The sequence below is a fragment of the Colobus angolensis genome, unplaced genomic scaffold, assembly GCF_000951035.1.
Source record: "Colobus angolensis palliatus isolate OR3802 unplaced genomic scaffold, Cang.pa_1.0 Scaffold5, whole genome shotgun sequence".
NCBI lineage: Eukaryota > Metazoa > Chordata > Mammalia > Primates > Cercopithecidae > Colobus > Colobus angolensis.
Window position 1 is genome coordinate 21,604,498 of NW_012118487.1, and position 26,553 is coordinate 21,631,050.

The 26,553-nt window shown below is 34.8% G+C and overlaps 1 protein-coding gene across 3 annotated transcripts in view; it reads right to left on the reverse strand.

Annotated features, from left to right (window-relative positions):
- Positions 1–26,553, reverse strand: part of TLL1 (tolloid-like 1) — a 223,262-nt gene that overhangs the window by 14,012 nt on the left and 182,697 nt on the right. For all 3 annotated transcript variants that reach the window (XM_011959658.1, XM_011959657.1, XM_011959659.1), the window contains 3 exons: positions 23,720–23,900; positions 14,449–14,574; positions 11,408–11,535 (listed from right to left, as the gene is read on the reverse strand). In XM_011959658.1, the coding sequence (XP_011815048.1) occupies positions 11,408–11,535; positions 14,449–14,574; positions 23,720–23,900 (435 nt within the window). The remainder of the gene's footprint in view (positions 1–11,407; positions 11,536–14,448; positions 14,575–23,719; positions 23,901–26,553) is intronic.

Consider the following 26,553-nt stretch of genomic DNA (forward strand, 5'->3'; position numbering starts at 1 on the left):
TGCGTACATATATACATTCCTAACATCGGTTTGTAATTGATAGGAAACCACTATGAGAAAATTGGCTTAACCGCACCTAGAGTTCTTTATTAAATATGAAACTAAGCTTCTAAATTATAAATATAATGTAATTTCAAGAGGAAAAACATTGGTTCAGGAAAAGAATATCTAAAAACCACTGCATGTTGAGCAAGTATCTCTTTCAATTGTGATTTAAAGTCATTTATCTGTAAATATACAGATCAGATAACCAGGGAAACCTGCTGTGTAGAAGAGAGTATTTTAAGAAAGTTGGAGGTCGTGGCATTCTAAAGTATTTGCTATAAGTAGTGGTTAAAGCTGGGATCAGAATTTACAGACCACACATGTTCAGTCCATTGATTGGTCCATTGAAGACTGAATGAGTGAGATAAATAGGTGATATTTTTCTTCCTAATGAAATGCAGGATGTCTAGCCTAAATCATAACATCTGTTTAACAGAACGGAGCAACACCACACAAAGTGGCATTGAGCTGGTGGGCTGGGGGCCATAGTGACAGCTGGTCTGGTGCCAACTGGCTACAGCTCTTTATCAAATTACTAATGGAATCAGACTGAGTCTCTAAGAGTCACATTAGTCAAAGGTTCCATAATGATGCAAACAACTCTCATTCATTAAGGTATTAATGAATTTTCTTTTTGGAATAGGAAGCAACTTGTTAGGTCAAATGCCACGGCTGGGTAGTCCTTTTCCAGAAATCAGCCTGAACTGAAAGCTCCACCACACACAAGCAAAGGTGTGACTAACGCACAGGCTGAGATCTCGGAAGCCTGCCCCTTGTATAGTAGAGATACCCACACAGAGAACCTTCCACACACAGTGACTTTACATCAACAGAAAATATTTCCAGGCCACAGAAATGTATTATAGGAACTCTTTGGAGAGGAAAAACTTCTAAAATATTTTTCAGAGTTCATAATGATAAGGCGTGATATGTCATTTATCGCTTTATTCTACAACAGAAGCCAAACCATGAATCTCAATATCTAAATAATAAAGAATGTGCACATTTCCAGCCACCAGGAACCAATGCCACAGAAATGTCCCCAGAAGACACTACTTAGGGTCCCGAAAAGCCCTGTAAGTTCACAATGGAGACAGGATAGCTGGCAAGGCTGAATGTATAAAGCTGCAAGGAACTCAGATTTCCACTCTAACACTACCTTCCTTTGGTAGACTTAAATATTTTTCTTAAGTGTTGAAAACTTTATAAGTATTTGGGTATTAAAAAACTTTAAAGCATACTCATTCCATGATTATATTTCTATAATTTTAGGGTTACTAATCTAGGTTTTAGAAAGGCCAAAAAAAAAAAGTGACTAACCATGGGCCCTAGTCAGAAATCCTAATGCATTTCCCACAAGACAAGCAAGCTAAGAGATTAAGGAGTCCAATTCAAAAGAAATAAAATTGAACTCTCAATATAGGCTGTGGAAATAATAACTTTATTTCTGGAACACCCAAGCAAGACTAATTACCTGGCTGGCCCCTGGCCAGGCTTCCAGACGCTGTTCACTCATATGAACATCTGTAGAGGTTCTTTTATTGAAAATACAGGCGATGGCTAAAGAATGGGGCCTTACAGAGTAACTGCATATATTCACAAAGGACAAGATAATAAAATGATAGCACTTAATGCAGAAATAAAATTTAGCAAGGGTGAACATTTAAACTAAAAGAATTAAAGAGACTGTTGCAATTTGAGCAACTGGAAGATAAGCTTTAGAGGTCCCTAGTCCCAGCCATCTTTCACCTTTTCCTGGTTTTGGTAAAAACTGGCATTTGGTTTCCCACAAAATATTTGAAGGATTAGAGGCCACTGGAAAAACATGGCATCATGGAGTACAAACCTCAGTCTCCTGATTCAAAAGAACCTTTCTTCTCCATGAGTCCTCTATAACTGTGATCAAATATATTTTTATGGCTTTATGACGGATAATTATTTAACAGTTGTAGATGTTTGTGTTTTTTAAATATCCCATATATAAAGCTATAATTTGTAACTGTATGTTATTTAGCAAAACGCAAGGATATGATAAATCAACTAAAAATGATATAAGCACATTAGCTTATTGCAGTATTCTTGGATGCCTAGAACTTTGTTTGTTAGTATTTTGTTTTGAATGAACATTAATTCAAAATATAAAAAGGTACTCCCAAATTTAATGATCAGTTGAGTCTTTCAGAACCAAGACAGGATAAAAACAGGGATAACAGATACTTGTGACTGCAATTTCTTTGTACTTTAAAGCTATAATCATGCAGTCAGTACCTCATGATTAAATAAACACACACACACATAATAAAAACAAAGCAAATGTGTCTTTTGTGTGTCTCTGCTGTAGCAGATTGTCAAACTCAATGCCTTAAAACAACACAAATTTATTCTTCTACAGCTGTGGAGGTCAGCAGTCTAAATTGGGAAGGCAAGGCTGTGTGTTTCTAGTCTAATTCTTCCTCCCCTCAAATCCTGGCAGCCTTAGTGATTTGCTTTACCAACAGAATGTTCCAAAATAATGTTCAAGGGCTTCTGAGGCTTCCATGGCCTCTTGGGACACTTTGGGGATCCAGGACTGACAGAAAAGAGTCTGGTTCCTTTGAGACCACCATGTTGCAATGGTCACGTGTGGGTGCTATAGTTGTCCCGGCTGAGTCAGGCTTCTAGCCCTCCACATCAAGATGACAGACATACAATTGCAACCACCTCGACCCTTCAGATATGCTCCCAGGTGAATCAATCAATGTCACATGCAACAGAAAAATTACCAGCAAAGTACTACTTAAATACTGATGCCACTCCCTCAAACTATGAGATATAACAGTGCTTGCTTTAAGCCATGAGGTTTTGGGCTATTTTGCTATGCAGCAGTAGATAACTAGATCAGTGCATAAAAGGTAATAACTGCATTATAATGCCTAAGTCTCGATATAAATCTACATTCAGTTCTCATGTTAATGTACAATAATATATACTAGATTTACATAATCATACTGTAAACTGAATATACATATGGTGAATGAACACCCTGCACACAAATGCTCTTATCTCACAAAGGGAACATAGGAATTTTATTGTAATTCCTATTATCTATAACTACTAGATCATCTAAATGCCTTTTTGAGATTATAGTCTTGTAACCCAAATTAATCAAAGTAATTGTGATCTCAGACACAGTGAAAGAAGGCTTGTTTATACCTATCAGCCACTACCTACACGTCACTCGACAAAACCATATATCTAGTTACGGGACAATTTGGGTTAGAAAGTACAGTAGGCTTGGCCGGGCGCGGTGGCTCAAGCCTGTAATCCCAGCACTTTGGGAGGCCCAGACGGGCGGATCACGAGGTCAGGAGATCGAGACCATCCTGGCTAACACGGTGAAACCCCGTCTCTACTAAAAAAATACAAAAAACTAGCCGGGTGAGGTGGCGGGCGCCTGTAGTCCGAGCTACTCCGGAGGCTGAGGCAGGAGAATGGCGTAAACTCGGGAGGCGGAGCTTGCAGTGAGCTGAGATCCGGCCACTGCACTCCAGCCTGGGCGACAGAGCCAGACTCCGCCTCAAAAAAAAAAAAAAAGAAAGTACAATAGGCTTTCAAAATTCATAAACTATGATTTAAAAAATTATCTCATAAAATTGTCTTCAGTGACAATTTTCTTTTCCTTGCTTCTAAACTGAATAGGGAACATGTAGAAATCTTGTGTTATCCTGATACCAAAACCAGACAATTACTGAACAACAGCAACAAAAAGCCTGAAGACCAGTATCACTAATGAACATGGATGAAAAGCCTTCAACAAAATACTAGCAAACCGAATTCAACAGCACATTGAAAAGACATTCACTATGATAAAGTGCGATTCATCCCAAGGATGCAAGTATCGTTCAACATATGCAGATCTATAAACATGATGCAAGACATTAACAGAATGAAGGACAAAAATGATCTGATCATATTAATAGAAAAAATTTGGCAAATTCAAAGTCCTTTCATGTTAAAAAAAAAAACTCTCAACAAATTAAGCATATAAAGAATGTGCAACAACACAATAAAGACTATGTATGACAAACCCACAGCTAACATCATAATCAACTGAGAAAAGCCGAAAGCTTTTCCTCTAAGATCCGAAATAAGACAACGATGCCCACTCTCACCACTTCTATTCGGTACAGTACCGAAGGTCCTAGACGGAGCAATTAGGCCATAGAAATAAAAGGAATCCAAATTGGAAAAAAAAAAGAAAAGTTAAATTATCCCTGTTTGCAGATGACACAATCTCATGCAGAGAAAACTCTGAAGACTCCACCAGAAACCTATTAGAAAGTAATAAATAAATTCGATAAAGTTGCAAGATATAAAATCAATAGACAAAAATCAGTCACATTCTTATTTACTAGCAATAAACTACCTGAAAAAAAAATCAAGAAAACAATACCATTTACAACAGCTCCAAAGATTGTAATACCTTGAAATAAACTTAACGCAGTAAGTAGAAATCTCTACACTGAAAACTATAAAACATTGATGAAACAAAACACAAATAACATTTTTTTCAAAGGAACAGAAAAAAAGAAAACACTAAAATGTGTATGGAACCACAAAAAGACTGCATAGCCAAAGCAATCTTGAACAAAACAAAAACTGAAAAACAAAAAAACCAAAGTTAGAATCATCCTACTACCTGACCGCAAAATATACTACAAAGCTATTGTAACCAAAACAGCATAATACTGGCATAAAAACAGGCACATAAACTGACAAAACAGAATAGTGAGCCCAGAAATAAATCCACACATTTACAGCCAACTGATTTTTGACAAAGATGCCAAGAACACACAATAGGGAAAGGATAGTCTCCTCTTATCGTGTTGGGAAAACTGGATATTCAAATGCAGAAGAATGACATTAGACCCATATATCACACTACATTGAAAAATCAATTCTAAATGAATTAAAGATGTAAATATAAGATTCAAAACTACAAAAACTACTAGAGGAAAACATAGGGAAAAGTTCCATGACATTGGTCTGGGCAATGACTTTTTGGATTTCACCCCAAAAACACAGACAAGGAAAGCAAAAATAGACAACGAGATTACATCAAACTAAAAAAGCTTCTGTACAGGAAAGGGAGCAATCAACAGAGTGGAAAGACAACCTACAGAATGGGAGAAAATATTTATGAACCATACATCTGATACCAAGCTAATATCCAAAATATAAAAGGAATTCAAACAACTCAATAGCAAGGAAACAAATAAACCTATTTATGGACAAAGGGTTGAATAGACATTCCTCAAAAGAAAAGACACAAATGACCAAGAGGTATTTGAAAAAAACGCTCAATATCACTAACCATCCAGAAAATGCAAATCAAAACCAAAATGAGATATCACCCCACACCTGCTAGAGTGACTATTATCATAAACACAAAAGATAACAAGTGTTGGTGAGGATGTGGAAAAAAGGGAATCCTTGCATACTGTTGTTGGGAATGTAAATTAGTATAGCCATTTGAAAAGTTAAAAATAGAATTACCCTATGGTCCAGCAATTTCATGACTACTGAGTTTATATCAAAAATAAATGAAATCAGGATGTTGAAGGAATGTCTGTTGCTCCCATGTTCACTACAGCGCTACTCACAATAGCCAAGATATGGAATGAACCTAAGTGTCCATCAGTGGATGAATGGATTACAAAATGTGGTATATATACACAGTGGAGTACTATTCAGTCACTAAATGAAGGAAACCTTGTCATTTGTAGCAAATTGGATGAACCCGCAAGACATTATGTTAAGTTAAATAAGCCAGGCACAGAAAGATAAATACTACATGGTCACACTTATATGTGGAATCTAAAATGATGAAACTTAAAGAAGCAGAGAGTTGAATGGTGTTGACCAAAGGCTAGGGTGGTTGAGATGGGAAAGGGTTGAGTAGATTTAAGTAAAAAATGCAAAGTTTCAGTTAGATGGAAGGAATAAATTCAATAGAACTATCATACAACATGGTGACTTACAGGTAATAATACATTATACTCTTAAAAAATGCTAAGACAGTGAATGTTAAGTGTTTTTTCCCCACAAATATGATCAAAACATTAATAATATATATTAATTAGCTAAATTTAGTTATTAAACAATGTACATGTACTTCAACATATCACATTGTACATGGTAAATACATGCAATTTTATCTGTCAATTAGAAAACATAAATTGAAAAAAGAAAAAACATTCTTTCTTTCTTATTTTCCCACCCTGCCTATAGAAAAAGGAATATCAATCCATGAATTGTGAAGAAAGCTCCACTGTAAACATAAGGACCCAAATGTTTTCTTTGCCTTTCATCCCAGCCCTTGCCCATAATGAAGTCAGTTGGTAACCAAGTATCTACTAGGAGCTCTTGACCTAAGAGGATTAAAATATTTCATAATTGTTCAAGTTTCATTGAACTCGTTTTTTAAATTTCAGTTTTGGCTGAAATTCTTCCACAAAAATTAAAGAGCTATCCAGGCATGGTGGTTCACTCCTGTAATCTCAGCACTTTGGGAGGTTAAGTGGGGCAGATTTCCTGAGGTCAGGAGTTCGAGACCAGCCTGGCCAACATAGCAAAACTCCGTCTCTACAAAAATACAAAAATTAGCCAGGTGTGGTGACAGGCGCCTGTAATTCCAGCTATTCGGAAGGCTGAGGCAGGAGAATTGCTTGAACCCCGGAGGTGGAGGTTGCAGTGAGCCGAGATTGCACCATTGCACTCCAGCCTGGGTGACAGAGCAAGACTCCATCTCCAAAAAACAAAACAAAACAAAAACAAAAAAATTTAAAGATCCTAAAGAAATCAGGCAAAATGCTTTTATTTTACACATTGTAACATCTTGATGAAATTTCTTGTATTATAAATGTCAAAGTACATGGGTCGGTGATTGAATGGTTTGAACTGTTATTATAAAGTATTGTTCACTAAATGACTGTTGGCTGATATCTGCAATAATAGTGATTTCAGTTTTAAAGTAGATAACACTAGATAACAGTTACATTACATGCTGAAAGGCAATCGGGGAAACAAAAGTAATTATAATGTGAAAATGGCAAGAGTTAAAAAATATAGAATCAAAATGTTACTTGGAGTGGGTGGCTAATCTGTTGTGATACACGTTCTACTAACCCTGGCTCTTAGGATGCTATTGAGAGTCGGGTTTTATATGAACATGATCCGTGGGATAGGATGGTGGCAATCAATATTATGCTACGAATCAGAAGTTCTGGTGTGGCAGCAATGTGTGTTTTCACAAGCCTTCCAGGTAATTCTGACACATGCTAGCATTTGAGAAAACCTGGCTTACACTGTAACTACTTCCACAAAAAACACAAATTCCAATTCCTAAAATAAAGTTTAATACTTGCGTTAAAACTCTCATTTTGCTTCTGAATATTACCTTCTTAGGATACCAGCAGGTATGATCATGGTTGAACAGACATGCTTTATGTCCTAATTCTCAAGTTGAATATTGGCAAGAAAAATAAATCCTGCAATTTGTGAAGGAACAGATTGCCCTAGAGTTAGATGGGATGTTTCAAGCTGAAAGATATATAATTGAGAATGAATTGAGTATTGCTATGTTTAAAACCGGGGTATATTAGGAGTTCTACTTCCCCTTGGATATAGAAAGCTGGAACTAGTTTTGCTTCTACCCTGACAACAAGAAAAAGCCATGATGTAAAGTGTAAAAAAAAAAAAATCACGACATTGGTTGAACACACCAAAGTATGGAAATCACAGTAGTCTGAAGTCTACTGAATGTCAGGCCCTTCCCAGGAAAGATGTGACAGTGGCAGACTACAAGAGGAAGAGATGTTGGTATCATACAGCCAGCTGAAAATCATTCTGATAGAATTGGTGATGGGTTGGTGAAGGTCACGTGTGGATGAGGGGAAGAGGAAACTACAGACATGAGGGGAGCTTGGACACACTTGCAGATCCTTTTCCATGGACCTCCATCTCCTGCTCACAAGAACATTTGTGGAAAAAGCAGGAGGTGGGTGAGTGTCTTCCTTTGTGTTTCAGGCTTGAGAAAGGGATGTGGTCACAGCCATGAGAAAAGTCTGAAGCCTCATCGTATTTCTTCTTCAGAAAACACAGCCTTAAGCCTCTGAAGGAGAAGCAGAAAACCCTGCCATCCCTACGACAAAGGTACAGAGCCACTGCAGGCAGAGGAAATGTCAAAACAAAACAGACAAAACAAAATAAAACCAAAACCAAAACCTACTACCCCTAGGGGAAGTCCTGGATTCAGGATCAAATACCAGTAACATTAGAGATCTTCTACCACTAGGAGACTGAAAAGAAACTCTCTCCCAAGGAAGACTCATAAGATATACAGACAGAGTTTCACTGCCATGAAGAGAAGAAAAAGGATCACTGAGAAAACTCAACACCAAGACCCGAACATGCAGGGCCTGCCTAAGGTGGAGTCTGTACTGAAATAATAAAGAACCCCTTGCCTTCACCACCAGACTAGCAAGCACCAAGTAACAAGCAACTGCCATCTATCACTGATAAAGACAAAAAAGGGTGGAGAGGAACAATATTTGCGCTGGGGCTGAACAGAGAAGGTACGGGTGAAATAGAAGCATTGAGAAAACACCTCTTAAATCCCAGCCTCCACCCAAAGAAAAAGGAATTTGAAGCCAGTGGTGCAATGAAGATAATAATAGAACAAGAAAATCCAATCTTGGCTTAATTAGATCCACCTAACACCCTTCTTCATACACACAAATACACTAATAAGCTAACACAAGAGATGCATCCGTTTCCAGACATAAAATCTCTACTATTGCACACATAATGTCTTATTTTAATAAAAAAAAAAATGAGACGCAAAAGACAAGAAAAATCAAACACTCCTAAGAGACAAAACAATCAACGGAATAGACCTGAGCACATGGCCCCTATGTTTATATCAAATGGAATTTAGAGGAACTATGAATTTAACATTGATAAGTTAAAGATCCTAGTGAAGATGCAGAGAATATGCAAGAACAGATGGGAGATTTCAGCAGATACACGGTGTTATGGATTAAATTGTGTTTTTCTCAAATTAATGTTGAAGTCCTAACCCCCAATGTGATATGTTTAGGGAGGTAAGAGACACTGGAGCTCTGTCTCTCTCTGTGAATACACAGAGAAAAGGCCATGTGAGTATACAGTGAGGTGGAGGCCATATACAAGCCAGAAAGAGAGGCCTCACCAGACAATAACCCTTGTGAAGTACAACTTAATCTTGGACTTCTAGCCTCCAGAACTATGAGAAAACAAATTTCTGTCGTTTAAGCCCTAAGTCTATGATAATCTGTTATGGCATCCCAAACAGACTAACACAACTGGAAACTACAATAAGTGAAATGCAAATGCTAGAAATAAAGAACATGGTAATAGAGATAAAGAATACTTTTGACAAATTTATCAGTAGATTCAAGACAGCTGAAGAAATAATTACTGAATGTGAAGATAGGTCAGTAGAAATTACTGAAACTTAAACTCAGAAAGAAGGGCAAAAAATGAACCAAACATCCAAGAGTTGAGGAATGACAGCAAACAATCTAGCCCATAAGTAATTTGAATCCCAGAAGAGTGACAGCGGCACAGAAGAATTATACAAAGAAATAACAATTGAGAATTTTCAAAAATTAATGACAGACCCCACAATACAGATGCAAGAAATTCAGATAATTCTGAGAAGGAAAAATACCAAAAAATTATTAAACAGAAACATACACACACATAAACCCATACACCTGCATACATTATATTCAAATTGCTGATAAAAAGAAAATTTTGAAGGCAGCCATAGAAAAAATAATCATGATTTATGATATAATGATAAGATTTACCAAAGAAGTATGGAAAACTAGGTAAGCCAGAAAAAAATGGAATCATTCAAGATGGAGAAAGAAAACTGTCACCCTAGAATTCTATATGCAATGAAAACAGCTTTCAAAAGTGTTAATATACATACTTTATACAAAATATAAAAATGAGTTCTTCAGAAAGAAGAAATATGACATCCAACAAAAATTTAGATTGAGACAAAGAAATGTCTTCATGAAAATCAATTTTTCCAACTCTTTTAAGAAAATGAACTCCTTAAAAAAATGCAGCCTCTATATTTCAGCCCATAAGGCTCAGGAAGTTACCATAAGGTTCAGGGAATCATCCTCTCAATCAGGACCTTGGACAGGACTGGAGAGCAGTTGAGTTCCTCTACTGCTGTCATTTCAGCATTTAGTATCCTTCAACACTGTGGCTGAAATAAACTGATATCTCTGTCTGGGAAGTGCCTTACAACTATGGAGATTGGAAGGACCTCCATACTAAGAATATGAATTTCTTGGCAACTGTCTCTGATTTTATTATAACGTTGTATATAAATAAGGCTTTTTTATTGGCCAATAATATTCACTGAGGAAAGAGTCAAAACAAGAAATTTAAAAATTAAACGTATGATTGGACTCAACTAGTGAGCTACCTTGGACTGGTAGCCTCACTCCTCAGACAATTTTTGTCATTATAGTGCCTGCTGGGCTCTTTCCTGAGTCTTGTTAGTTGGCGCTGCCTTTTGCTTTTAAAAACAACATATTGCAGGAAATTGTTAACATTTCTACGTTTCTATAATTTTATTTCCTTAGATTATACTCTTCAAACACTCTGTGGCCTATAATGAAATTTAACATTTATTATCAGGTTATTATTTATGACCAGGCCAGAATGCAAAATGCGAAGAATGCAAGAGAGATGAGACATTATACTCATATTTGAATTACTCATGCCGAATAAAATGTGGGCAAAATCTAAGGAAATCAGTATCTTTGTACAGAGGGCAATATATCATGTGAAAATAATATTCTGTACACCACAAGACAAAATTGATTATATTATGAAAAATACACATGTATATGGAATCGGTATAGCCAGTAGAATATGCTATGCTGGGTTTAAGTGAATTATTATTCTGTGCTTTCTGGCAAATTTCTGATTTTTTTGTTTCTTCATTTATTTTCCAAATTTGAAAATATAATTACCAGTAACATATTAGGAAATAAAGACTACTGTTTTGCAGCAACTTTGGTAATGCCTTATAAAACATCCAGAATAAGAAACACTAGAGGAGAACAACGTGGCAGTCACCTTGATTTAGCAAGTCAAGGATTTTAGTGTAAGGAGGAAAGCACAAGACAAAAAATCTTTTCCAGATGCCTATGATTCAATTCAATTAGATAAACCTCCATGTTATTTCCTAGTGCTTGTAATGAAAGACAAGGGCAGTCAGCTTAATGGAAAGTAAAAGGATGTGCTCACTTACTAATTTGATTCGGTGGCCGGGAGTGGCGCTGATCTCCCAAGTGCATTCTTTCCTGCTTGGGTACTTGTCTGGCCAGTTGGGACTGGTGATGAGGCCACTTGGACTGTGGATCTTCTGTTCACACTCAGCTGCACCAATAACCATAATATCAGACAGTGTGGCAATCCAGCCCAGGTTTGAGGCAGAAAGCAAGCAGCCTATTTGCCCACTGCCCTGCTGAAAGATTTTCCTGAATACCAGCTAATTATCACTTCCGTGTCGGTTATCATATTCATCTGCTCTGGGAAATCTGTTGCTGAGCATAATCAGCCAATGTTTGTTGTCTGCCTCACATGAAATGAAGTATTTACCGTAAATCAGATAAATGCCTAAAATAAAATGAACTTTTATTTTAAACTGATGGGTCTGTGGCTCAGACTTTAACAGTGCAACATATATTGACAGTCGAGAATATCAACACTGGGTGTATTTAATCCAATGTCACAAACAAACATCATTGGACTATGCCATTTGCAATTTTTTTCCTATTAAAAGAAACATCATTTACAGCCAATTAACATCATGAAGGCACCTTTTGAATCACGTATTTACATTTTCTCTCTCCCTTAGTTAAATATACACTTGAATACCTGTATCATAATTTTAGCTTCTAAAATAAATTAGCCCTAATTTTATCAAAGCAAATGGAAGCACTAAGAGGAAAAATAAATGAACAGCTACTAGCCCTGGAGATGCTTCTGAACTTCAAAGGATACCTCATTCAATCAGTATAATCATTTAAGGGTTTTTTTTTTTTTTTTTTTTTTACAATTAAAATAAGCTCATTTTAGACAAGATCTTTCCACATGGTTAATGTTAAATTTCAAAAACACTTAATATCCTCAAGCTGTGTTCTTTCTATATAATTTAGGAAATTCTATAACATGCATCCTTGTTTAGACTGGGATTATTTGTTATGTATTGTGTATCCCGTTCTAAAACACAAATAACTTTCTAAAATTTCCTGAGCAATACGTTTGGTGTAATACTTTATTCAATGGAAAACACACCTGTTATACCCTTCAGGGCCACACGGCAAGGGTAACATGTCCAACGTTAGTTAGTGCACTTACTGTAGTTGCTGCTGCCCCCACTGCTGCAATCATTCATACTAGACCTTTACCTTAATTGTGCTAGGTTTCCATAGAGAGATTTGTATTTGCAACAGAAGATTACAATAAAGTGGAAGGTAAATCAGTTCTTGTCTGATAATCTATGATTATGGTAGCGAGACATAGCCTTGAAAGTTTGGATCCAGTCATGACAAGGGTTTTCTAAATTTCATCGTCCCTGTCTCGGCCTCGCAATGTGAAATGTGATCTCTGCAGGATATGGCAATGACACTGAGACTAGGTTGAGAGGCTCGTTGCTAAAGTGTACAAGGAGCATGTACTATAGTGAAGGTAAGAGATGATCCAACCTCTTTCCTGGCAATAGGACAAGTTTATTAAGGTGCGTCTGCATGTTGTTTTATCTATAATGAAGTTTCCTATATCATTTATGTAATGAACAGAGACACATTTGCTACCTGTGATCCACAGGCTACATGTATAATCTATAATCTATAAAAGCTGTCTTGTTTTTTTTCTCTGAATTACCTTCAATGTCTGCAAAATGAAAAACAAAAACCTGGGCCAAGTGCAGTGGCTCATGCCTGCAATTCCAGCACTTTAGGAGGCCGTGGCAGGTGGACTGCTTGAGCTCAGGAGTTCAAGACCAGCCTGAGCAACATGGTGAAAACCCATCTCTACAAAAAATACAAAAAATTAGCCAGGCATGGTGGTGTGCACCTGTAGTGCCAGTTACTTGGGAGACTGAGGTGGGAGAATTGCTTAAGCCTGGGAGGTCGAGGCTGCAATCAGTTGAGATCACCCCACTGCACTTCAGCCTCGGCAACAAAGGGAGACCCTGTTTCAAAATAAAAACAAGAACAAAAACTCCCAAAACCCACAAAAACCTGGGCCTATTTCCTAATCTATTGATTTAATAGCATATCATATCTTACCAAGTTACAGATATTATGCTTATACATGAAAGTAGAGAAAGAAAAATTCTTGCTTGTATATGATTCTGCACAATGTCATTAGCTCAATGAAAAAAAGAAAATCCTTGACATGTAACCATATTTCAAAGGAGCTGAATGGAACAAGGGTCAACTCAGGATATTCTCTATTATTCCAATGTTTACACAAAACATTCTTATCTAACTGTGGTTAGAGTCAGGTACCTTCCAATGTACATATGGTGACTAAAGTTATAAAATTTGCCTTAGTAATTCTCCTCTCAAAACATGCATAAATCCAACTTAAGTAGAAAATTTGGGAACAGACTGTCAAAGGAAGAAATAAGAGCTGAATAACTATTTATTGTTCTCATCTAGTTCATAGTGGCTAAGGGGATTAAGATTACTACTTTTAAAAAGTTGTGGAATTTTGTAAGGCCTTGGGGACAAAATCTGGTAGGGTATGATAGTGCTACTATTAAGTTTTTCTGGACCAACACCATGACTTCAAACTTTAAATGACACAGTGTCTACCATTTTCAAATGTCTTCCCTTTGGTAGGCATTTGAGTTTGACATTTTGGTATTTAAAGGGACATCACTTATGTAGCACATGCACAAGATATACAAGATATTTTTGGGAGGAGTATTACATGAAATGCAAAACATTTAGCAGAAGTTAAGTTTAACTATGCATGCTGTTATAAGGTCTGTTCCACAAAGACCTGGGGAGAATGTGGTGCTTTTCTGGCTACCAGATGGTATCCTAGCAGCTACTATGTCTGTTATACAAAGCTACTCTAATGCCACCTATATGCAAAGTACAGATCCAGTCATTTGCCTTGGATCTTTGAACATTACACAGAATTTTGTTTTTTGACATTTGGGTGGCCCACCATGAGATCACTCATTGAAATGATTAACTCTACTTGGAAGCAGGGCTTTATCCAAACCACATGCAATTCTACATGTTGTCAAGATAAGTGTATTCCTTTCCATACCTTCCTTGCAATCATGTTTATTTTCATGCAGCACAAATCCATTACGGCACTGACACATGTAGCTCCCCATCGTGTTGACACATTCGTGCTGACATCCACCATTATCCTTAGAGCATTCATCTTTGTCTAGCAAAGAGATCAATTCCATGGTTTAGTAAGTATCTTTAAAAACAAAGGATATCAAAGGGAGTCATTTAGTTGTGGTTAACACTGCCAAAGGGTAAACTAAGTCATGGTTTCTCCTGTTCCCAACATAAAACAAATGAAAATGTGTGATCTCTTAGTTGTACCCTTTCCTTGTTTAGCTTGTAGCCTCATACCATGAATCAAGTTTCCAAGACCATTAGTACTACAATAATAACTTGTAACCCTCTTTTATTCCTATGCTGGAGTAGAAGTTTTAGGTAGGAGAAAGAGAGAATCAGTAGATCTTTTTTTCACATTAACCCTAAACATTTACTGTTAATTTTAAAAAATAAATTTAAAATTGTGCATAGTTTGAATAGGGGCAAAAAATAGCATTTAAGTAGAGGGATATCTTTCAATGTATTAACCATGGTATACAGACAGAGGCTAAACAAGGTCCCAAGATTTGTAAGTAATCACTTAAAAAAATCACTCAGTATAATTACTGTAGTTGATTTTTTTCCCCCATTAACTCTGCAGTTATGCTTAGCATTAATGAATTTGGACATTTCATAGCATTCCAAGCAGAAAAAAGGCATAATTAAACTATTCTATAGAAGAAATGAAATTTATATATTTTAAACAAATATACTCTGGCAGACAAGTTTATTAATAAGTCATCCCCTAAAAGGGCTTTTAGTGTGCTAGAAGTAAGGTAAAGATTAGACTAGGAAATATGAGCCCCAAAAAATAGCCAACAAATTCACTAAAGGGAAAAAAGCCAAACTAGATTAACAGGCAGTCAATTCGGTGAGGCATCAACTATCACTCATGTCACTCAGCTGTCATTCCATAGCTGGCCTGTCCATTAACGTCAAAATTGGCAGATTGTTCCTAACACACATTCATGATGGCACGTCACTCAGACTTTCATCACTCCCACACATAGAGAATGAAAAGGACGAGTTACATCCTATGAGGAGTCAGGCTGAATTCAAATTGGACACTCTCAGCTGATTTTGCTAGTGAGCACTGGCAAGCTCTTGGTGGCATAGAAATTACACTATTTTTGCTTTTTTATCAAATCTATATTCATTCCATGGAAAAATGTTTAGGGAAGGTATTTTTATCAAAGAATCTGATGGTAATTTTTAAAGGTGCATCTATTTTGTCACATTTGAAGACTGATTACACGACACACACGCTTACAGGCGATATGAATGCATTGGCACTATCTGAATATTTTAAATACACACAGGCAATCTCAGTTTTTAAAGAATATATCATAATTAGTATATTTGTGAGTTATGTGTTCTCCACCTATCCTTGACACTTCCATTATTCTTTCAACACTTACTATGGAAAATAAGCCAAAAGCAAAACAAAATAAAAGCAGAACCAAGAAGATTATTCTGTGAAAGAGCATCAAACACCGAAATGTAGAAAAAAGCAGCAGTTAATAGAAAATTAGATTTGTAGAATCAATTTTAGAGAAATTTAACATAATTTTGAACTCTTGATTCCATTAGCTGCATCGACCGTGAGAATTATAGTTTATGAATTATAAATGACTTATACAGAATGGGTGGACAGTAAACCATACTTCCTACCACCATGGTATCAGCTGCCTGCATTTTCTAATGCAGATGGTTAAGCAATGAATTGCTTAAATTTGTTTTTCACTCTTACTTTCCAGAGGCTCTTTACCTTACGAAGCTTCAGAATAATGCTTCCTTATGAGTGAATGTAGAATTTATCTCTGCTAAATGGAAGAACCAATTAAGAAAATGCTGGTGACAGAATTATTCTGAAATAGACACATATTTCCTTTGAAAATGTTTATATAATTATGGTTTTGTATACTTAATATAAGACCTGATAGAGTGAACTTTTGTTGTACCCTGGGTCAACCAGGCTTCTGAGAGTAGCTTGGAAACCTAACAACTGTATGCAAAGTAGCTTAGAGAAAATTAGTTCACATTTGCAATTGACTGATAAACAGATGAACTGCTCAGAGACAAACAGTGAAGAGGCAGACATGGCCTGAATCACCCTTTTATTGGTACCTATTTGGATTGCCATGCATGAAAGATACAAAAATGTTAAAATACAAAGGTGAACACAAGTGTTATTCAATAACACATGCATTATTGCTGTGTTTAAATCCAGTCATTTTATAATAAAAAGAACTCCAAAACATAAAATATCCCTAAAATCCAAACTTTATTCTAGTGGAAAGGTCATATTGCTCATATTTTGGAGTATAATTAATTTCAAGATCTGTTAAAAAATAAACTGACCTATAGTAATAGTAACTAAAGAGAGATAAAATACAAAATGAAACCAATAATATTTCCATGATTTTGTAGCCAACCATTAATACTCTTGCTGTGCTAAAAATAATAATAATAATAATTTCAGAATAATTTTTGGAAGAAGAGAAAGCAGAGGAGGAGGAGGAGCAAGAGGAAGAAGAAAAGAAAGAAGAGGAAGAAGATGAAAGAGAACACGTATAAGACAGGGAAGAAGAGTTATTATTTATATAGTCATTATTCTCTAAGTATCTGTTATTTTTTGCTTTCCCAATTTATCAGAGTTTCCTGCCTTCATTCGCACATCTGATATAGCATAATTTAATTTAAGGTTGCATGAAAATGAAAAGTTATCAGTTAGGCAGCTAGAATATACTATGAATTAGTCTAAATTTTAGCTAAAATTCAAAACTGAACTAATCAAAATAGCATCTAAAGGCAATAGAAGAAAGTTATTATGTCCTGAAAAGTAGCATATAAAACTGTACCTCCATGTGTCAAATAGTCATATGAAAAGAGAAAATTTCAGGAAATCATTGGAATACTTAAAACTATCCAGATGTTTTACATCATGCAGACTAAAAATATTTTGGTATTTTGCACTATATTTTGAAAAATATTTTAATTCATCTGCGGAGTAGTAAATATGTTGTGGTTGTTTTAAAATCACTTATTTGAACAGGAGTTAATAGAGTATTCTAATTAAAGTGAATGCAATTTTGGATTTCTTATGTTGATGAGAAATGGTAACTTCATACAAGATAAGTTCTGCAAATATATCATAGATTTCTTATTTATGAAAGGCCATCAAACTTGGAAAAAAGCTATTAGCAAACATAATTAACTTCTGTTTTCACTTTCCATTTCTCCTCTTAGGACAAAAACTCTGTTTTGAGGAATACAAATCCAAGGAAAGAAAAAAGGGAGGAGGAGAGACATTTAAACATTTCTCATAATGTCTGCGTAACACATTCAATAACTGAAATTTCTATCAATAATTCATTTGAAATTTTCTGGTATTTTCATATACTAGACACAAAATAAAGAAAAAAGTGTTTTTCTTAGTGCTAGAAATAAATGTTTTATTGAGGAGAAATAAAAGCATTTATTTTCTGCAGATGGAAATTAGCCCCCTTCTCTGGAATGGACATGTCTGCTTTCCATTCCTTCATGTAAGATAAAGAAAAGGCCCGTCATTAGGAAAAAGTAAGGGGGTATTCTTCCATCAGAGGCCTGCAGCGAACCTCTGAGATTATCAGAGGTCTTCAGTCTATGAATGATACATACTGGATGGAACTGAAGTTGCAACCTGTATCAAGTTCTTGCAAGATTCAAAAATAAAAATTTTCTCTTTGCAGAAAGCTTCCTTATCTGTAGGAAAAAGAAGTCAATTGTCCAAGCAACAGAACAGAAACATACAAGAGCAGGTATTCTCAAATTAAGTGTTCAGGATCTGAAATAAATGGACACATGCACAGCACACACAGGCCCAACATAAAACTATCCAGTAAATAATCACCTACAAAAAAGCACCAATAAACACTAGGAGAGCTGCAACAGAGACAATTTTCTGTTTCCATAAACATGTAAATATTTAAATTTCATTAATGATGAAAACTTGGAAGCAGGATTCAAAATCATACAAGAAAGTTGTGTTACTGTGTGTAATTAATCACCTTAAAATTTTGTTAGAGTAGTATCATGTCGAATTTCATCTGCGAATATCAACAACCATTCCATGAGAGAAACAGTGGACAAGAAGGACACTTACAAATATCGAGACATACTCACAGGAAGATAAGATGAGGAGCATGTCAATTGAAATTACTTGAATTTAGAGCTAGAAAGATTGCAATGCACACATTATTTTAAGTGACTCCTCCATTTGTTACAGACAGATGAACTGGGAGTTGGAAAACGAGTTTTAGTCCATTTCTGTCCTTGAGCAAGTCCCTAGGCTTATCAGCAATAGTTAAATCACATTCCTAATAGATTTTTCCCCGAGGGAGACTGCTACTATTCTTCACATTTTCTGCTCTCAGAATTGCAGAGTCATAACTGAATCTTTTCATTAATAGAGGGTTGCCTATAAAAGGCAAAATGCCTATGCTCAACTCTCATTGCCTGAAGTCATTGTCATATTATTTCCAAATAATAAATGCTATGATTAAAATTTTAAAAGATGTCAAGTCCCCAAATGTGCTATTTTTTTCCGGTATAAAGTCCTACTAATATTTCTGTTATGCTTAACTCATTTAAAGAAAAGAAACTCTTCTGAGCGGAATATTCTTAGCTTTGCTTCCTCACTTAAAATTAAGTAAATTGCATCGTGTATACTATGCAGACTTGCAGACTTGTGCTCAAATATGTCATATAAAATTAAGTTTGGTTTTACTATCATATAAACTAAATCATTATGGTTAATCTAGTAACAAATCTCATTTAGTCCAAGAAAATAACACCAAGCTATCGTTGTACCATATATCTTCTAGAAAATGTCTATGCCACTATATTCTGAATTACTTGAAAATGAAAAAAGCCACACATAATTCTATACAATATTCAAATGGTCTTATGTTGGCTTCCTAATTTCTTTATTTGCTTTAATATTACTTCATTGTATTGCTCTTTAAATATACCCTGGAATAAGTGTAGCATATTACACTGATTTTTACAAAGCAGCTTATAAATTATTTTGCTATAAAATCCAACGACTTCTTAATTTTTAAGCTATGGCATTTTTATGACTTATTTATGATATTTAGTCAGAATTGATAGATGAGAGTTTCTTAATTTTATGAGCATGGAAGTGATGTGAATTATTCTGCTGAAAAGTTCTTAGAGACATCCCTTCAATGTTATTTCTTAAATCTAAAAAGTGTTTGTTTTAAAAATCTGAGGCTATGTGCAACGAAAGCTAAAATCTCTTATGCAATTATTTTATTAGACAATGATATGCTGAAAATAATACTATAAATATATTATTTCATTGTATGTTAAAACTTAAATATATTTGTCTTTTTCCTGATGTATCACTTAACTGAAAGAAAGCTAGAGTTTTATTTTTAATAGCTTTCTTTTCCAAATACTATAGAATCACTTATTACCAAATATTATTTTTTACTATTACTGAGTTCCTTGAAAATTCTTAGAAGTTCTTGGAAAAAGAATGTGGAACAAATAGCTGAACATGTTATATTCTGTGTTAAGGTTTCATAAAGCTACAGCTACTTCTGAAATTTTTAGAACACTGGCTATAAACATAACCATTTCAGACTATGTGTTTATAAAATATCTCTTGATTAATGTATATAATATATTAACACCTTTATTAGATTGCCTGTAATAAAATATTTGGGAATTTAACTCAATTCAATATGCTTGTATTAATATTAACTTGTAGTAATATTTATTAACTAATGAAGAAATAGGTGTCTATCAGGCAATGTTTGCAAACTAGAAATATTTGGCTAACAGTAACAGGTGGAAACATGATAGGAGTTTTTTTTTCTTTTAAATTTATTTTTATATTTTAATTTAAAAAAAACTCTGAGAAGAAAATGGAGAAAACCATAATGCATCGTCTTTCCACCCTAACCAAGCATTCTTGGTATTTTCATATGGCAAATTTCAGGTTTGTTCCAACCTGCATTCTTAGCTATATAGACAGTGCAGGCATTGTTTTATGCTTATATTCCCATTAACATTTTACCACCTACAACATTTTACACCATGGAATGGCTGAACCATCTTTGTAGCACAGAAGAGTCCACAAAGTGCATTTGCCATAACTTATTTATGATTTTCCTGTTGTCGCAATATTAGGTAGCTCCAAATTTCTGTCACTATCATATCATTTTGAAATTCTATTTCCAGATTTTGAGATATTTCTTGATGAAAGAGTCCCATGAATGGGATTTCTGGGGCAAATGGAGTAGTCATTTTAATGACTCTTGATTTCTATGATAAATTTCATTCCGTAGAATTTGTGACAATAAATCCAGTAACACACTTTGTCCAAGCCCCCCATAGTGAATTTTAACATTTAAAAAAACTTAGATTTTGTTTGTGAAGTATAGTATCTTTATAGTTGGCATACTTACTTTCTAATAATGTAGTTACAGTGAATTACTTGGCTTTTGACATATGATTATATATTATCACACTGAAAGCATTATTAGAACTCTAATATTTGCAATGTGAACAGACATCAATTAAAATGGGTAATCTTCTGTAAATTATGACTTCATAAGATCATCATAATGAGGACACTTATTCACCTAAACTCTTATTTTCTGCCATCTCTTGTTAATACAATAGCAATTTATTACAAACATGTTTTTAACCTTCCCTTTTCCTGGGCAAACATCTTTCCCGCTAACAGAAACTCCCAGGAAATTAAATGTGAAAGAGATCTAATCACTCATCCAGAACCACAGTATTTTAAATAACATCAATCTGACAAACAGCCAAGACTTTTTAACGATTCACAAAGTGAACCCTGAAAATTTATACTTAATAATAATTGTCTTGGACTTTACAAAACAATAATCTAATAAAGAAGTGAAAATTATATCTGCTGTTGTTTTCCAGGTCATAAGGAAAAGAACTAATGCCATTTGCCAAGGTCATGATCAGTTCTTATGGTTAAGAGAATGGTCTTCGGAACAACAGATACTAGGTTTAAATGCTCTGTGACACCGAGCAGCTTAACTCCTCAGCTGCCTCATCTGTCATATAAATATGTGAATATAACAATATAAAATGAAACTTTGGGGTTTAATTTCTTCATGAACTTCATTGTTCAGTTTAGTTAACTAATACTCCATCACACAATCTAGGCTAGACTCTTTGAAAACTATTGTCATGTTAATTGATTTATATATATATGTATTTTAAGTGCACTGATAAATACTTAAAACATGGATGATTGTATGAAATCATTTCATACAATCATCCATGTTTTAAGTATGCATTGGTGAACATAATTTACAGCAAGTTACCTGTTATTGGCTCAAGTACTACCAAGGTGCTCAGTTAATTTTACAAAGCACAGTTCCACAGAGATAAAGAATAAAGACCATATATGCTCATGTGGTAGAGAACAGCATCTTCTGCACAAGCCTTCAGAGCTGTATTTCAAAGAATTAAGGAAGCATCTCTTATATTTCAACAGTACTGTTTCTAAGGACATGAATAATCTGTTTTTATAATTTGGAAATTTTTTTCTTACCAAAAATATCAGAAAGCAAATTTTAAATTTTCTGAGTAACTAAATTTAATCATACTTTGTAGTCAGTATTTGTAGCATGTTTCTTTTCTTAAAACAATTTAAAATTAAATATATGACTAAAGTAACATAAAAAGGATCCTGAATACATTATTTTTAAAAATTATTTTAGATTCATGTGGTACGTGTGCAGGTTACATGAGAATATTGTGCAATGTTAGGGTTTGGGGTTTCTATTGAACCCATCACCCAAATAGTGAACACAGTACTCACTAGTAACTTCAATTATTATGACAAAATTCATTTACCTTATCATTTCAATTTTTAAAATAAATATTTAGATAGCGCTAAGATAAGTAACCTGTCTCTACCTAAATGCTGGGTCACTTAAACTTCATAAATCACATAATATTTATAAAATAATGAAGTTTTAAAAAGTCTCATTTTCATTAAAATATTAAAACTGTACTTTGAATAATATGAAACTTAAATGAATACCTGAGAGGCATTTGTAAAAGGTCATTTAAACTGGGAATAAAGGAGGAAATGAGAAAATGAGAGTCGAGGTCCATTGTATTCTGGAGGCACTTTTCTGTATGACTTGGAACTCAATGGAGCTTGTGAACCATTAACTTCAATTACACTGAAAACCCCAAACAAACCCTGGACATTGTAAATCTCATTAATTTTAAACACATGAGGACCAGAATAAATGGCCTTTGAATTAACTCAATCCAAATTACTAATATTAAAACATAATTGGAATTCAGTTGCTCTAAATTGCTTGCTAGTTGCAAAGACAGAATAGATTGCTATACTAAGGTTGGTTACAATTTTATCTACTTGGGAAGTTTCAAAATAATGTTTTTATAAAATATGATACTGAGATTGAGAAAAAATTTCTTGTTTTTTTTATACATTTCCATAAAATCTGCGTTTTATAAAATTTCAGATCGTTAAGAAGGAAATTTTACTTTGAGTTGCTTAAACTAAATGTTAAATTCCAAACACAAAAGTGCAAACCATTAAATACAGCTAACAATACATTATATTTAGTAACATTATAATTTCTGTGTTTCTAGGTTTCTTACTGCAACCACTTCTATAACGATGAGGCTAAGCACAATTTTAATATTAGCCTAATAATAATGAAAATATATGAAAATAGAAAGAAATACATTGCTAAATAAAAAGATATAAAAATGTTGCTAAAATGAGACGACATTTTCCAAACACAAAGAAAACTTATTTTGAAAAATCTGCCCCTTGTTGGAGCTCTTGTATCATTATTTCCATCCACCCATAAAAAGCAAAGTCACTATATAAAAATATTACTATAATTAAAAGTGTTGTTTGTACCAGCCTTTATAATATCTGACTAGATTTTATGTAAGATTTAATTGTTTGCAGGCAACATTTCATCAGGGCCCCTCTTATTAATATCCTAATTTTAAGTAAAATATTACTAAACCTATGTCAAATGGTAAGGCCTTCTTCTTCAAGTTGCATTTGCAGAAAACGATGAAAAATAGATCACATACAACTTAATCCAATCCACATTGAAAATCTGTAATATACACGTACAACATGTGAATACTTATACCTGAGAAAAAATGTGCTTTGAAGCCCTTCTTGGACACAGTATTGTCAGATTTGAATTCGATTCTCATATTGTTGAACTGGGATGTGATCACTTCAGGCACTTCAGCGCCACAGAATTTGCCATGCAATTTAGACTCAGAGGAAAGACCACTCCAGATCTCCACATAATCATATTTGCAAACCTAGAAAAAAACGTGGTTATCAGTTGCCAGATGTGTGAGTACAAGATGATAGACATTTATCTTAGAAAAATGTATCTTGTTTTTCCCATTTTACTCTTATGGTAGTCAAACTAGAACTAACAGGTAAGGAAAAAAATCAGACCAGACACGGTGGCTCACTCCTGTAATCCTAGCACACAACTACTAGCAATAGAAAGAGCTCTTTCCATTGTAGAGATGAGAAAACTGAAGTTCAGAGATTTTTATACAGCTCGTCCAAAAGGATGCCTGTCATACATACATGGCACTGTGGTGATCAACAACAAGGAGTTTGGCTCAGTCCAGTGCTGTCTCCCAGAAACACCACATTCTAATGAGAACAGCACCATTAGTAACTTTAAAAGAGAAAGAGGGATACTTGATGTATAATAAAAAAGATTATTTGCCTTTGAAACTTACTAACAGGACTGATCTTTCTTAATTTCTTTTTGTTGCTGAGTGCTGTGAAGTTACTCTGTAGTACTGCTGCACGACTGCAAACACATAGGAACGCTATTCAGTGCAAAGGGGGTAAGAATTTATATTAAACTAAGGTAGCCTCATTCTGATTTATATATACTATACCAACAACACCAAAATGGAAGAAGCTAAATGAATGCCAGGTATCTTTAAGCAATTTTATGGCCACTCACTAACAGATGTTTCCATAATACACTTTTCCAAAGTTCCAACAGGGCACACGTTCAAGAACAAATCTTGCATGAATGACCTTATTACATAAATGTGTAATTAGCAAGGTTTAACAATGCATATGATTGAACCCTGGGGCATGATCTGTGCTTTGAAATATGTCAACTCAAATTACTCGTTCTTGTGATATTAATTAGGTGATAAATAAGCAAAATGCTGCTAGGGAAAATGAAATAAGTTTTCTACTGACTTTGCTACAATTGCAATTTTTGTTTGGAGGGTTCCAACATAGTATAAAGGACTGTTTCCAAGGCTAAAGATGTTGCCATTGACTTTCCTTTGCAATAACAATATAATGAATAAAATAATGATGTTTTAGGCCTAACCCATTATTCTGTAAGTCAAGTTTTTGCTCAGGCCTTTTATTTTAAATAGCTAAGTTGTCAAACTATGAAAATACAGAGAATTCTGTAACGGCTTTCTACACAGTAGCACCATTGTAAATTAAAGAACACAAGAATATGTGAACAGAGTTTGTAAAGAGCCCTTCTATGAATGGTGACCCTGACTATGAGAATAATGCTTAAAGAACACAACACCTTAGTTATATAAAACCATCTCCCCTGTTTTCTCCTGAATGCAGACCTCTAGACTTATTACAAATATCTATCCATTAATAAATCAAAATGTCACACCCAACACAGCAATAGCTTAAGGGAAAACGATGGGAGTAGATGTCATTCAACACTAAGTTCATATCAAATCGCAGAATTGGTAAGGACATTCCCATTTTCAAAAGGTGTAGCTCAAAAAAAAAAAACCTCTCTAAAAATAGTATAAAAATTATTTTCTTTATTTATTAAAAGAAAATGATATTTCATGTGGATAAAGTATGTTAAAATGATAAATTGCAGTCTTTCTCATTAAAAAAACTTACATATAATGTTTAAAAGAAGCTCAAATGGCCCATTGAGTTCCAAGATTCTACAATTCCTTGAAATATGTAAGTTTATCCCTTTCCCTTTTTTTTTTTTTTTTTTTTACTTTTTAAAATTATACTTTAAGTTCTAGGGTACATGTACACAACTTGCAGGTTTGTTACGTAGGTATACATGTGCCATGTTGGTGTGCTGCACCCATCAACTCATCATTTACATTAGGTATATCTCCTAATGCTATCCCACCCCTTTACGCCCACTCCGCAACAGGCCCCTATGTGTGATGTTCTCCACCCTGTTTCCAAGTGTTCTCATTGTTCAGTTCCCATCTATGAGTGAGAACATGTGGTGTTTGGTTTTCTGTTCTTGCAATAGCTTGCTGAGAATGATGGTTTCCAGCTGCATCCATGCCTCTACAAAGGACATGAACTCATCCCTTTTTATGACTGCATAGTATTCCATGGTGTATATGTGCCACATTTTCTTAATCCAGCCTGTCATTGATGGACATTTGGGTTAGTTCCAAGTCTTTGCTATTGTGAATAGTGCCACAATAAACATACGCGTGCATGTATCTTTATAGCAGCATGATTTATAATCCTTTGGCTATATACCCAGTAATGGGATAGCTGGGTCAAATGGTATTTCTAGTTCTAGACCCTTCAGGAATCACCACACTGTATTCCATAATGGTTGAACTAGTTTACAGTCCCATCAACAGTGTAAAAGCATTCCTATTTCTCCACATCCTCCCCAGCACCTGTTGTTTCCTGACTTTTTAATGATCGCCATTCTAACTGGAGTGAGATGGTATCTCACTGTGGTTTTGATTTCCATTTCTCTGATGGCCAGTGATGATGAGCATTTTTTCACGTGTCTGTTGGCTGCATAAATGTCTTCTTTTGAGAAGTGTCTGTTCATATCCTTCACCCACTTTTTGATGGGGTTCTTTGATTTTTTTCTTGTAAATGTTTTTAAGTTCTTTGTAGATTCTGGATATTAGCCCTTTGTCAGATGGGTAGATTGTAGAAATTTTCTCCCATTCT